Source organism: Hyaena hyaena, unplaced genomic scaffold (assembly GCF_003009895.1).
Source record: "Hyaena hyaena isolate Hyena2069 unplaced genomic scaffold, ASM300989v1 scaffold_91, whole genome shotgun sequence".
Taxonomy (NCBI): Eukaryota; Metazoa; Chordata; class Mammalia; order Carnivora; family Hyaenidae; genus Hyaena; species Hyaena hyaena.
In genome coordinates, this window is record NW_024080725.1 from 479,442 (window position 1) to 494,637 (window position 15,196).

Sequence of the window (15,196 nt, forward strand, 5' to 3'; positions counted from 1 at the left end):
GAATAGCCTCTTTGAGTGCATTTACCTTTGTGTCTACTTTTATGATTTCTAGAATAGCTAGGGCATGAGAGACATTTTTGGATAGTTGATTTACATGTTGAAATGTATGAACATCTTGGACTAAAGCAACGGTAGAAAAAGAATTGTACATATAAAGGTCAATCTTTTATGAGTAAGGGTCATTAGCTTGTTCATAGCTCAAGGGAAAGTATGTAGGGAAACAGGACCTTCTGGAGACACGATGTCTGTTCCCATAATCAAAAGAAGAAGTCCCTACAATAAGTTCCTTCACAAGGTGAAATCATCATACCAGGGCCGGAATAAGGGGATGAGTCAGTCCCGATATTGATCAACAAGGTACCCTAGGGGTCAGTGCTCAAGCAGAAATAATTGAGTGGGGGTGGATATGAGTCATCATCTGATTGGCAAGAGACCGTGCAAACTTGCTTTAACCTCACCAGGAGTTTTCTCGACTAGTGAGCTCAGAATGACTCCCAACACTTCCTGCTTGAACCGAAGTCCAGGCATGCTTCCTGCTCTCGGGGAACTCACAGTTTAGGGAGACCATTAAAAAACAAACAAAACAAAAAAAACAATGGTGCAGTTATTTGTGCTCTTGAGGAATCTCTGTGCAGAATATACATTGAGGGCCACCTGGATGAGTCAGTTAGTTGAGCGTCCAAGTCTTGATTTCGGCTCAGGTCATGATCTCACAGTTCATGGGACTGAGCACCATGTCGGGCTCTGTGCTGACAGTGCAGAGCCTACTTGGAAATCTCTCTCTCTCTCTCTCTGCCCGTCTCCTGAATGCTCTCTCTCTCTTTCTCTCTCAAAATAAATAAGCATTAAAAAAAAAGAATATATTTTGAAAAACTGGGTCAATAGTGTGAGGGATCATCAGTTCTACTTGGCAATAGGCTCAGAGGGAACATGTCCCCAGGGTTGATTGACAGTCGTTCACCAGCAGGGATTTGGGAGTAGGAAAATCTCCTCAAACTGAAGGAAGAGCCTTGATAAACTGTAGTAATTCAAGATGACCAGAGAAAGATAGGTGAATGGAGGAGGTAGCAGTAAGAACCTGGAGAGAGAGGCGCCTGGGTGGCTCAGTCGGTTGAGCGTCTGACTTCATCTCCCATCATGATCTCACAGTCCATGAGTTTGAGCCCTGTGTCAGGCTCTGTGCTAACAGCTCAGAGCCTGAAGCCTGCTTCAGATTCTGTGCCTCCCTTTCTCTGCTCCTCCTCTGCTCACACCCCATCTCTCTCTCAAAATAAATAAAGAATTTTTTAAAAAAATTAAAAAAAGAACCTAGTTCTTTGAGGCATTGGCACAATCACAGAGGCTTTTATTTACCAAGCAATAAGGCACTTGGACCTTATTATTCTCCCCAAATCTTAGCACTTGGGCTTCCTGCATATCTGCAAAACTGATTGCACCATTTGCTCTCTGTACCAGTCCACAATACTCATTGCAAGCAACAGAGATGAAAATCTGGCTGATTTAAGCTGAGAATGAAATTATTGGAAGTCTACTGGGTGTTCACAGACTTGCTGATAAGACTGTGGCATCAGGGGCGCCTGGGTGGCTTAGTCGGTTAAGCGTCCGACTTTCGCTTAGGTCATGAACTTGTGGTTCGTGGGTTGGAGCCCCGTGTCGGGCTCTGTGCTGACTGCCAGCTCAGAGCCTGGAGCTTGTTTCAGAGTCTGTGTCTCCCTCTCTCTCTGACCCTCCCCTGCTCATGCTGTCTCTCTCTCTCTCTCCTAGAAATAAATTAAAAAAAAAAAAAAAAAAAGACTGTGGCATCAGGCCTGGGAAAAGGTCAGGTGCAGCGTATCAGGCCACAGCCCAGATCATGCCATAGATCCCATCCCGCGAGGACCCACCTGCTGCTGTGTGTGCTGCCGCTTGGCCTCACTGGAGCTGCTGCCCCTTACCTTCTATCTGCTCATCTGTCCGTCACCAGAAACTTCAATTCACTATGCCCCTCCTTCCCTTCCCTGCTGCCCCTTTGCAGGAATGTGGAAGCTGTGTCTGGTTGGCCACATGCCTACACCTCCCTGCAGGCAAGCCTGGGAACTCAAGCAACTAGACTCTCCATCCTCACTAGTGTACGTGTTTCCTCCCCACCCCCTTAAATCTCCAAAGGTGGGAAGGACCCCAAACACTGGAAGGGGCTCAAATGCAGGTCAGCCATGACTTAACAGAAAAACAGCCTTTGGAGTATTCTCGACTCGATACCAAGTCATGAGCTACAAGAGCGAGAGGAGCTGCCTCTGGGCCTTTCCTGAGAGAGTTTTTGAGAGGAACGCTCTACTCACTGCCAGTTGGTGATTGTTTCCGGGTTGCTGTCGTTTAAAAAGCGTGTTAGTTTTTTTTACTATTGAAAATATTGTTTCTTCCAGAAATAGGTAAAATTGAGAGCTGCCAAAAAAGGATCAATGGTTATTATATCTAAATCTGAACATGGGGGGCAGGGGAAGAGAGGCAAACCAGGAAACAGACTCTTAACTATAGAGAACGAACAGGGTTGCTGGAGAGGAGGTGGGTGGGGGGGATGGATTTTATGGGTGATGGATAACTAAGAAGGGTGGTCAATGTGATAAGCACTGGGTGTTGTATGGGAGTGATGAATCACTAAATTCTACTCCTGGAACCAATATGGCACTGTATGTTAACTAAATGGAATTTAAGTAAAAACTTAAAGAAAGGAAAAAATCATGGAGTGAATTAGGTTATTGGAGAATGAATCAACCATATCATTTCTGAAATCTATGAGACTGCTCTCCCCTGGATTGAGTTTGAGCTAATTGAGTCCCATAAAGCTCAGGCTAGTAAAGAAGGTAACTTACCCCAAACGGTGAGAATCCAGAATCAGAGGGCAAACAGACTTGAGAGGAAAGCAGAAAGAGGGTCAGAAGAAGGTTCTGGAAGCCCTTTGTGCAGAACGAGAGGAGTCTGTGTTCTTTAGCTCTATGCAGTAGAAAGCAAATCTAGCCAACTTAACAAGAGGAAACTGAAGGGAAGAATAGAGAGGACTTTGAGATTTGACAGAAAGACCTGGGTTTAGAAAAGAGAGAAACTGAGGCAATTTGAGGCAGTTTGAGAAGGGCAGGGCTAGGTTGCTGTTGACCTGCTCAGGACAACACTGCTAGGAAGGAGTAAAGCCCCAGTGAGGTTTAAGCTATTTTCTCTCTGCTTATGAACTAAATACCAGTAGAGGATCATGCCATTGGCGTGGCTCTGTTTGCTTGCCTACCCCTTGGCTGAGTTACTGCAGGTGCCTGATTATCACAGCAGGGGTCTGAATGACAATAAGGAAGAGGTGATATTGATAAAGGACGTTGGGGTGCTCTAGGAAGGGAAAGCAGATGCTGGACAGCTCCAAACTCCCAAACGAAAGTGCAGTTTAGCAATCCTGAGCAAGTGTGCAGCACAGCTCCAATAATTGTGCAAGACTGGTGTGACCTCAGAAACCCCCTCCTATCCACTTGCATCTGAACTTAACTCAGGTCTAACAGTCAAATGAGCACTGATTTCACCCTTCCTGATTTTATTGCCCTGTCCCCTGCTGCAGCCAGTCTGGAGATGGTGTGATACAGAATTCTGTTTGGATCTGTGCAGCCAACTGTCCGCCATGATGAGGCAATCAGGTATCTTCTGTCTGCCCATCTGTCAGTTACCTCAAACTGCAACTCACTACTCTCCTTCCCAAAGCTCCTACGTGCTCTCTGGAATGCCATGAGAGTATCATGAAACCTCTTCACCTGCATTTCCAGACCACATGACCATGCAGCCCCCCTGAATGTCAGAGGGCCCATGCTAACGATGCCCAGAATCGAAAGTCAGAAGAAGAGAAACCTAAACAATAACCTCAGCCCCGGCATTTCATTCACAAGCACTCACTTCTGTTTTTAGGCTCAGATCACTCCATTCATTCCTTTGGGCCCCCAGGAAATCATATGATACTGAAGAGCTAGTGAATGAATCCTGATTCTCCCCAAAGGCAGTGTCCCTCTGAAACCAGACTTCTTTTTTTTTTTTAATGTTTTATTTATTTCTAGCAGAGAGAGAGAGACAGCGTGAGCAGGGGAGGGTCAGAGAGAGAGGGAGTCACAGACTGAAACAGGCTCCAGGCTCTGAGCTGGCAGTCAGCACAGAGCCCGACGCGGGGCTTGAACCCACAAACCGTGAGATCATGACCTGAGCGAAAGTCGGACGCTTAACTGACTAAACCACCCAGGTGCCCCGTAATGATTTATATTTTTAAAGGATAACTCTGGCTGCTATGTTGAATGTGGGCTCTGTGGCAGCAGGGACAGAAGTATGGACACCATTTAAATTGACTGAAGTAATTCAGGTGAGAGATCATGGTAACTTGCACCAGAGCAGCAAAAGGGAGATAATCAGAAGTTTCATATTCTGGGTGTCTTTTGAAGGTAAAGGCAAAAGATTTCCAAATAGATTGAATGTGGCAAGAGAGAGAGTGACGTGAAGTGAAGATTGACTTCAAGACTTTTTTTATTGAAACAATTGGAGAGATGACATTGTCATCGACTAAGATGGAAGAAGCATCAGGAGGAGAGTTTTAGCAGCCAGCTTGAGATGCCCACGAGGCGAATATGCAGAAATATGGGCCTGACGCTCAAGAGAGAAGTCTGACCTAGAAATGTAGATTTGTGAGTAATCACAACAGGTGGAACTTAAAACCACGAGATGAGATAGCATCACCAAGGAAGTGAGTGTAAGAGGAAAAGCCAAAAAGGATAGAGCCCTGAGGTACTCTAACACTGAGAGGTGAAAGAGCGAGAAGGAATCACTAAAATAAACCAAGAGTGACCAGTGAGGCAGAAAAACTATGAAGAGAGTGTCATGTCTTAAAAAAACAAACTGAAAAGACTTTTTCATGGAGAAGAGCATGAGCATCCCTCTGAAATGCTTCTGATTAGTATGATGAGGACTAAAACTTGAAAACAGGATGGCACCATGTAGAGGCCGTTGGTGAGGTTAACGACAGTAGTCTTGGTTGAGCGATGGGGATAAAAGCCTCATTGGAGTGGATTTAAAAGAATGTGAGAGGAGAATGATTACAGGCAGGGGGTACAGACAGTAATTTTGAGGAAATTTGCTATAAAAGAAAGCAAAAAATCTGGGTAGTAGGTTGTAGGGAAGTGGGTCAAGTGCCAGTGTTTTCGAAGGGGAAAAATAACTGTGGGAGAAACAATGGTTATGTATGTTCAGTGGTTCAGAATAACCCAAGAGACAATACAATGGATGCTATAAAGGAAAAAGGAAGAACAGCCGCGGGGAAGGTACCCTTGAGCAGGTGAGTGGCGATCGCATTCAGTGCACAGGTTTGAAGGATTGGCTCTTGACAGGAGCTTGGAAAGTTCATTTATGCCACAGGAACACAGGCTGGATCCTGGGCGCAGATGCTAGTGATGGAAGTCTGGAGAATTTCTCTTCAGGTTGCTCACATTTTCTTGCTAAAGAGAAGAGCAAAGTCTAAGCCACGAGGGAAGATGGAGACAAAGTGAAGATGAGTGAAGACAAGAATGAAAGAGCTGGCTGGGAGACTGGGGAATGGGAGAGGAGGTTGAATAAGGAAGTATACTGCAAACAAATGAACAAATGAACTGTATGACAACTGCCAGATAGGATTAAGGTTCATTCCCAGTGCGTGTCAAAATAACACCATCAGCATCCTTTTCTCCAGTCATGCTCTGTTGTGCGAAGGGTTGGATCCAGTCCGCATTGTGGTTTTTGTCAAGTGAATACAGTGAAGCAAGAGAGGGGCAAGGGAATTGAGCATGTGGGTGAGCGGGTGCTTATAATATAATGAGCATAAATTTAAGTTGATTGAGTAGAAGAGGGAGGACAGGAAGGGGGGGTAAGGGACAGTGGAAGATGGCAGAACAATAAATCAAAGACAGGAGGTGTGGCAAGAGAGGGGAGTGGATGAGAGATTATGAAGGATTTACAATCATGAAAAACGACAAGGTAGAGATGACCCTAGGAGAATGGGACTCTGGGAGGCTGAAGACCAAGCTCATCATAGGGCTCTCTTTTCTTTCCCCACCAGCATAGAGCTTGGAACAAAGTAGGCATTCAATAAACATCAGTTGAATGAACGGGAGTGACTGGCAGCTGGCCTCTACAGCAGTTCTGGTAGATTTCCTCCTTCCCTGTTCCAACCATTTGCTCTTAGCCCCGGATTGCTCAGGCAAAGTGGTCTTAGAATTAGCACAGGTGACCCTTGGCACAATTAAACCCCAGAATTCCTAATTTAACATCTTATTCAGAGACTTCTGGGGACTAGGGTGGTCCCACTGTTTCCTGTTCCTGAATCACTGCCAACCCTTAAACCTGCTCTGAGAACAGAATAATATTGCCTGTTTATACCTCCGAATGAATAAGTCATTGTTTCCTCTCCCAGGAGGACACATTTTAGTTTTTTTTAATGTTTATTTATATTGAGAGAGAGACAGCATGAGCAGGGGAGGGGCACAGATAGAGGGAGAGAAAGAATCCCAACGGGCTTTGTGCTGTCAGCCCAGAGCCCAACGCAGGTCTCGATGTCATGAACTGTGAGATCATGACCTGAGCTGAAATCAAGAGTGAGACGCTTAACCAGCTGAGCCACCCAGGCACCCCTGGAAGGACCCATTTTAATGGGGCACAGGAACACAAATTTTGGCCTCTGTGGAAACACTACAGGTGTCAGGAAAGCAAACCATGGAGTCCGGGGTCAGGAGAACTTGTGTTCCTGAAATCAGACCAGGGAGGCAGAGCTGAGTTGCTGGCCTTTGCCCAGGGTGCGCTGTGGGTACGAGTAGTACAGGGTCAGTGGGAAAATCTCACCATAGACCTGTTTGCTTCACTTTCTTTTTCTTTGTTCTGAAAGCACAGGCCGTTGTCCTGACATGACAGTCCCAAAGTGTGGGTAAGGTTCCCCACTCAGGGAAGAGAGGGGTGTGGGTGGCTCAGTGAGGCCTCACACCCACCGCACCTGGAGAAACATCTCCACCTACACATGTCGCTGGTTGGCTGGCACGTTCACCCTTGATGGCTCTCAAAAGATGAACTTCTGCGAATTGGGCCAAGGTCCAACAAGAAGGATTCTGACATCTTTTCCCTTTAATTGCTGTTTTAATTAACTTTAGGGAGGTATAATTTATATACTATGTCCAATCGGCTTTACTGAGGTATATTTTACGAACTGTATACCCATTTCAAGCATAAAGTTCTGTATGTTTTGGAAGTAACGTGCCAATCAAGATACAGAATATTGCTGTCACCCCAGAAATTCCTTTGTGATCTTGTGCAATCAGTTGCCCCCTACCCCCCACCCAGGGAACCACAGTTCTGTTTTCTGACACCATAGATGAATGTTGCTTTTTATGGAGCCTAATATAAATGCAGTCATACAAGATGTCCTCTTTGAGGTCTGGCTTCTTTTGCTCATGCTTTTGCTTATTATTTTCTACTGTTGATTAATATCCCATTGAATGGACATACCACAATTTATTTACCCCTCCCATTGGATGGACATACCACATTTATTTACCTATTCACCCATCAATGGTCCTTTCTGTTGCTGTTTGTTTTTATTAATCAGCAGTTATTGTAAAGTGTTTTTTAATGTTTATTTCTTTTGTGTGAGAGAGAAAGAGGCTGTGCACACAGGGGAGGAGAGAGAGACAGAGAATCCCAAGCAGCCTGCACACCATCAGCACAGAGCCCGCCCGACACGGAGCTCAAACTCATGAGCTGTGAGATCATGACCTGAGCCGAGATCAAGAGTCAGACGCTCAACCATTTGAGCCACCCAGGAGCCCCAAGCTCAATCAGCAGTTATTAAGCCTCATTAAGCACCAGGCGATGGTGATGAGCTCGGCCTGGGGACACTGACCACCACCTCATCACGCACAACTAGAAAAAAAAATAAAGTCAATAGAACGTTTAACATTTTTCCTTTATATACTTTATATATTGCCTGGGTCCTCCTTTCCATGGTCTCTGCTGACGAGCTCAGGCAGACGACAGAACAAATGGCCAAACAGCCAGTGAGGTACAGCGGAGACCGTGGGGCCACCCTTGGTGACTTGGCTCACCTGCTGGCTGTAGAGTTTCATTTGTCTGTTTTGAACACTTGGGTTTGTGCCGGTGGTTTTTACATCATGCGTTCACATGGTTGCCCAGTGTTTAGCTGGAACAGGGCTGCTTGGGAGTTTTTGATCTGCTGGGTGGTCTGTCAGCCACACTCGCTTGGGACCCACTGGTTCACAGAAAGTTCAGCTTTACAGAGCTCACCAGGCACGGGAACACACTTGCCTGGGACTCCAGACCCATGACCCCTGTCTGACAGAGCACCGTGAGCCACTCGGCTGTCACTTCGGAGAACAACAGAACTCGATGTAACTACATCAGAGCCACTCTGCACACGCCTTTAAATTCTCCAACCCAATTACCTGCACTAGAAAAATAAAGCCGAAGCCTGCATTTCTTGAGCAACATGGTCCCAAGTGCAAGTTAACTATTTCATCTGGTGCTCGAGAGAAAACACAGCCCAATCCTTATTCCCAAAGATAAAAGTGTCTGAGTGGAAGACACTTAAGAAGAGACTGTACAATATTTCCCAAACTGTGTGTTTTGTGCTTTATGGGAGATTTAAGGGATTTTTAAGGGTAACAAAACATTACGTGCCAGCTTGACAGGAGATGTCACTCTACTGAGAGCCCTTTCACTGACAAACATGGACACACGCTTATTCTTTTGTTTGACCCTCACACCCACCCTTTGGGCAAACAGGGCACCCACTGGAATCCCATTTTGCAAATGAGATCACTGAAACAGGGTAAAGAGCCCTGCTGGGAGCAGGGAGAGAAAGTGATGGGTCATTGCAAGTGCAGCATGGGATCCTGCTTTTCTTTTAAGATACTGGCATTTTGTTCATCACGAGCTTTTTGCATTAACTTTGATTTTTAGAATGTTGTGTTACACTGTTAATGACCCTGAGTACTGAATCTTTTGCACCCAAAGCTGGTGCCTCAATTGCCTTATTCAAGGCCCATCCTTGCAGGCTGAATGGATTAGCTCGAATCCTAGGAAGTGGCCATTTACTGTATGTCAAAAAGGGATGAGTATCAGTAATTTTGTATGGTTCAACCTGATGGATCCTTCCAGGAAGGAGTCCCTTAGCATCTCTGTGCTACTTGTGACTGTTTTATCTTAGTGTGTGTGTGTGTGTGTGTGTGTGTGTGCGTGCGTGCGCGTGCGCGCGCGCGCAAAGGTCCTCAGTCTGGCTGCACATTAGAGCCAGCCGTGGGGCTTTTATTAAAACCAGACTCTCAGGCTGGAGGTGGAGAAATGGGATGTGCATTTTCAAAAAATTCCTCCAGTGTGAACTACTGGATTACAGCTTCTGGATCAAACTAGGTTTAAACCAGGCTGAAGAAAGAGAGTATCCTGGATTCAAATTCTGGCCGCCTCACTTTCTAACCACAAGAGCTGAGACTAGCTGCATGCTGTTGAGAGTTTTGAGTACTATATGTGTGTGTGTAGTGCAATGCTTGACGCCTGATAAATCCTGGATATCCGTTAATAGTTCGATGCTCTATTCCTTTGTGCTGAGGCCCAGAGAAGTGAAAAGTTACCCAATGTCACCCAGCAAGTTCATGAAAGAGTTGGGTTTGTGGCCTGGGTCTTTCTGGCCCCATATCTAGAGCCAAAGGAACCACATCTGATATCCACTAAACACTCCCCCCAAGGCTGGCCGCGCCCGGTTACTAGCCCACCGCAAATGAGGATTACTCTTGGCCAGAGCAGAGCTGACCAGGCAGGGGGAGGAGGCCCCGCAGCCTAAATGAGCAGGTTCCTGTCCCTGGAGGATTTCCCTCCCTCGGGGGGTGGGGAACCCTCCTGCAGCCCCTACTATCTTGCGTGGCCCAAACTTCTGACTAGAGCTGCTAGCTCCTTTCATATCCCATCTTTAACCCTCCCGGTGCCAGCTGTGGCTGCCAGCACCTCAGCCCCAGCCAGGGACTTCCTGAATGCTGAAATTGCGGGTGCCACTGGGACCTCTGCTTTGCGGGCACTGCCAGTAACTCACTTTCCAGTTCCTTCCCTTTTTTGCTTTCTGCCATGCCCACAGGCTGAAGAAAGTGGCTTAGCGGGGCCCATCCTCATCTCGGGCCACCTTTCCTCTTCACCTCTCAGGTTCCAAGCAGCCCCAAAGTCTCAGGCCTCCTCCGCCCTCAAGCCGCCCTGCCTGTGTGGCTGAACTTGCCGTCATTCTGACCTGGGAGGCCACCACCCATCTCTTTCTCCAGGCAAAGCCCCGGACAGCCCCCGCACCCGGGGCCGATCAGTAAGCTCTCTGGGATGTTCCCGCCCCTGGCCCTGCTCCATTCTGTCAGGGGCTTCAGTCACTGCCTCACTTAATAGCACTCTTTCCCTTTTCTCCCCGGAAACCAGGAAGCTCATGTCTCTAGTGATCATAGCCAGGTGTCCTCCTGTCCACTGTACGTGGTCTAGTCCATTTCGCCAACACAACAAATATCACCGTCTTCCTTAGACTATGAAGGAGGAAAGTGAGACGCTCGGACCTTATGCCATGTTCCCGTGGGCATACAGCTGCTACGTGGGACAGGCAGAATTTGAACCTGAACGTTTGAACTCATGGGGTCTGTAACTTCACCACCCAGCTATTCATCAGAAGGGGTGGGGAATGCCTGACAAGAGGGAGCTGGGGAAGGGGGTTCTCCCCTCAAGGAGTTCCGCTCTTACTGGGGCCAGAGCAAGCATGCATGTGCACCCACCCAGAGAGAGTATGGAAAAACGCAAGCGGAAACAGAATTACATGCTACGAGTTGTGGCACAGAGCAGTGCTCGTCCAGGGTGTAGGTATGTCACCCGCAAATCTAGTTCAACTATAGATCTGGACTCACGGGGGATGAGACCTAAGACTCTGCATTTCTAACAAGTTTCCAGGCGATCCTGATGCTGCTGCTCCAGGATCCATACTTTGAGGATCAAAGATGAACCCTAAGGCCAAAGTAGGCCAAGGGAGGGAGATTTCCGTGTGAGGCATAGAAGGCTTGGGACAGTGTCCTGGGTCTGTAATGATGGCAAGGCTCGGATGCACAGAAGGCAGGGAGGGAAACATCCTCCCTGGCCCGTCCAACACCCTGCTCTCAGGGGCCTGGGTGGTTCCAAGGACCTGTGACTTAAGCTCTAAAGCCACCTCGACGCTCCCCTTCCCCTCCCACCCACCCCCCCCCGCCTTAACAAGCAGCTGCACCGAGCAGGAGCCCCACATGTGAATACCTTGTTTTTGAGAAACGTCCAATTCTGATCATGTCAGGAAACATTTTGCAGATTCAGAAATCAGAGCCAAAGGGAAGTGCTTGTGTCCTACAGTTAGCAGCAGTAGTTAAATGGGAACAATCTTTCCCCAAGTGGTTCCTCTTGAGGGGAACATTTCTGCTGGCTCTAGGACTTTTGGGCCATCTATAAAGCTTCACAATGGAAAATAAAGAAATTCTCAAGGAAGACGAGTTCTTGGCTAATACCGGAGAAAGAGAAGCCATCGACCACGCCATGTTCCCTGCAATGGAGACCTTTGAAATCAATGGTAAAGTACTCCTTCCCAGTCATGACATTGCCTGTGATAGACTTTTTCTGCTGGCAACGTAAGGATGGACAAGGTGATAGGAAGCCTTGGTTTGTACCATAGACTCTTACTAACCCATTTCTGGAATGCTTCAGTCTGGAATTCGTATAATGCTGGTAATAGATGCTGTATCATTAGCCTGTAGTTGGGGTTGTCTTTCTAGCTTTGCAATAAATTGTATTCGAATAATTTCCCCTAGATTAATGCTAATGCTTACCATATGCTCCTCCTTTTTATTAGCGTCTTATTTGGACACACAGGTTGTGTGACGAAATGGCAAAGCAACACGAGAGATGAGAAAGTTCCACAGAACTAAAGCCAGTGCCACATAGCTATTTAATGTGACTCCTTTAAAATTCTTTAAGGTGACTTCCATTATAACTGATGTGTTGATCAGGGAGTGCTTTCTCCATTTCGTGTGGGCTAGGCTATATTTGTCGCTTCATAATTAGTTTGTCTTAGATTCAGTTCAGGTTTTAAAAATCCAGACAACTCTGCCGTCTTTCTTTCCTCCGTCCTTGTTATACAGGTGATGGATTTTTTAAAATCTTCTAGAATTTAAAGTCACCAGTGAGTGCTTCATACTCAGGGGCTCTCTGGTTTCCCATTCTAGAATATTCTCTTGGATTTACCTTCTGAACTAATGAGTCATCCCTACTCCCAGTCTTTTCTCGAGGTTGTATGTTCAGAACAAGCGAAGTTCTGTCCCCTGATCTGATCTGTCTCTCACAGCATTTATGCGTGTGGTCACCGGCTGGAAATTAAAGGGGTACAATGGTAGGGAGTTGGATGTTCTGCCGTTAGGAATTTACAAAGTGGTAACAGAGAAGGCATGTATGCAAATGACTTTAATAATTGTTGGCTATTCAGAACTTTGGGGGAATGCAGCATTCTACATATATGCCTTTTTAAGATACTGAAAATGTGCACGCAATGTCAGCTGATCAAACATACTGAGCACCTGGCAGGCACTGCTCTCAGCACCGAGGAAACAGGCAAAAGCTAACGGGGAGTCAACCCTCAGTCATGTTGGTAGTGGCAGGAGGGTGGTGGGGTGAGGTCACCCGTGAACTATTTCTATACAATTTGTCACCAGCATAGGACAGATCTCTGGTCAGATCTAACGTGGTCTGATGTGGAGGTCAGAGGTGAGAGCTCTTCTAAAGTTTGAAGGATAAAGGGAATTAGCGAAAGAAGATGCTGACTGGGGCAGGAATAGAGGACCACACGTTTATGATCTCTCAATAGGGACTATTTAGAGAATTACAAATGGTTCCATGAGGTGGAATGGTTCCCCAACACTGAGTGGGGAAGTTCAGTGGAGATTGAGCCTAGGACCAGTTAATTTAGACTTTGTCCTGAAGGCAATGGGGAGTGTTGAAAGTTTGACGTTGGGCAAAGAGGCCCTGGTTTGCATTTGAGATTACTTGATATCATAAACCCAGGATGAGCTAAAAAGAGTAACTCTGAGGACAGAGAGAAGCATGGCAGCAACAGACAATAAGAGGCAGTGGTTATGAGGAAGGAAAAGAGAGAATGTTCTGGAAAGATATTAGAAGTCAAGTCAGTAGAACTATAATGGTGGGGCAAGGCAAGTGAGGGGGGAGACCAGCTTCAAGGGGGGAATTCCAGATTTCTGATTTGGCTCACAGATGCCACTAACTAAAAATCTAACCAATCAACCAACCAACAAAACACTCCAGCTTCGTTGGAAGGAACAATTTTATAAATACATCCGCAACTTTCTGTCTTCTGATACACAGATCGTGGAATATATGGAACTTTCTAGATGAATGCCATTATGGACAGTAATCCTATGAGGCTCTGTAACATAGGAACCCCCTCAGGGCTTACTGAAATGAAGAAAACTCCTTGCTTCAGCACTAAATGGCTCCAAGCATCTTCCTTCCTTCCTTCCTTCCTCACTCCCTCCCTTTCCTTATTGTCTGCTGAAGAGTGCTTTCGTTTTCTGAAGAGACTCAACATACCACTGCCCTTGCTGCCCTGAAGGTCCACCCAAACCCCAGGTCTTTCCTCATGGACCAGTATCGGCTTCATCCTCCACCTCAACGGCAGAGCATCTGGGCTAGAACAAGAGGCTCTCCATTTGCCCCCTATGTCAGTATCCTTCTGGGATGCACTCCTGTCCACCTTTTGGAAAACTATGGGCATTTTTCTTTATTGAGCTTCCTGTCTTTCCCCCAGCGTGTCTGGTTTCTCAAGAAGGAGTTCCGTTAGCACATCAGGAAGCTCTTGCAGGCCTGTGGGATGTAATCTGTCTGAACCTCTCACCCTGAGCCCTCAACCATTTCAGCCTTCACATCTTGCTTCTTGATACGCCTTCCCACCATTTTCAGTCTGAAGAGCATTCTTCTTGACAGAGAAAACTCCCCAAAAGTACAGGTTGCAAAGCTATTGTTTGTTTTAATTAACAGTCAGCACTGGCTCCCAGCTGTGGGTCTAGCTGTCTATTCTTCCTGCTTTAAAGATAATTTTAAACATTCTCCCAATGGACCTCAACCCTGGAATCTATTCAGGGTCAGCCCTGCTGATGTGATTACTGTCACGTCAGGTCCTTGTTCCGACCTTGTTTTTGTCACGTCACTATTTCTCAGCATCTTTTAGACATCCAGCGCCACCCTAGGGTTCTTTTTCCCCTAACTTTTTCTTATGAAATAATTATAGACTCACAGAAAGTTGCAAAAACATGTATAGAGAGGTGTGTGTGACCCCCACCCAGTTTCTCGCAGTGAGGACATCTTGCATAGCTACAATATGACAGCCGGGAAATTGATGTTGGTACAACTTACAGTTAATTTAGATTTCATCGCATGCATTCGTTAGTGTGTGTGAATACAGTTCTCTACAAGTTTATCCGGTGTGCATATTTGTGTAACCAGCACCAGTATCTGAATCCCAAACTGTTCCTTCACAACCAGACTCTGTGTCAGGCTATCTTCACAGCCACACATACACACCCCTCAACCCCCCCACTGGCAACCAGTGCCCCCTGACAATCACCAAGTCTATAATTTTGCCGTTTAAAGAACGTTATATAAACGAAATCACACAATACGTAACTTTGTTAATTCTGACTTTTTTCCCATAGAGCACAATTCCCTTGAGACTCATCCAAGGTGGTCTATGAATCATAGCTCTTTTTATTAATGGGTATTTTTCATGAGAATTACTCCAGACATGAATGTATGTGTTTAACCACGCACCCCTTGAAAGATGAATGCATTGTTGCCAGTTTGGGGCTACTATGAATAAAGCTGCTATGATCATTTATGGAAAAGTTTTTGTTTCAGCCTACGTTTTCATTTCTCTGGGATAAATGCCTCAAAGTGCAATTGCTGGATTCTAAGTGTACGTTTTGTTTTATAAGGAGCCGTGGATCTATTTTTCCTGTGTGATTGTGTCATTTTACATTCCCACCAGTGATGTACAACGGATTGAGTTTCTCTGGGTCCTTGCCGGCAATTGGTGTCATTACTATTTTTCTTCTAGCAGTTCTGATGGGTG

At 46.2% G+C, this 15,196-nt stretch overlaps 1 protein-coding gene across 2 annotated transcripts in view; it reads left to right on the plus strand.

Moving 5' to 3' along the window:
- The first annotated feature begins 11,523 nt into the window (after positions 1 to 11,523).
- MARCO (macrophage receptor with collagenous structure) overlaps positions 11,524 to 15,196 on the plus strand; it is a 35,834-nt gene continuing 32,161 nt past the window's right edge. Inside the window, exon 1 of one of the 2 annotated variants that reach the window (XM_039234866.1) lies at positions 11,524 to 11,632. In XM_039234866.1, coding sequence (XP_039090797.1) covers positions 11,524 to 11,632 — 109 coding nt within the window. The remainder of the gene's footprint in view (positions 11,633 to 15,196) is intronic. The other variant, XM_039234867.1, reaches the window with a different exon arrangement.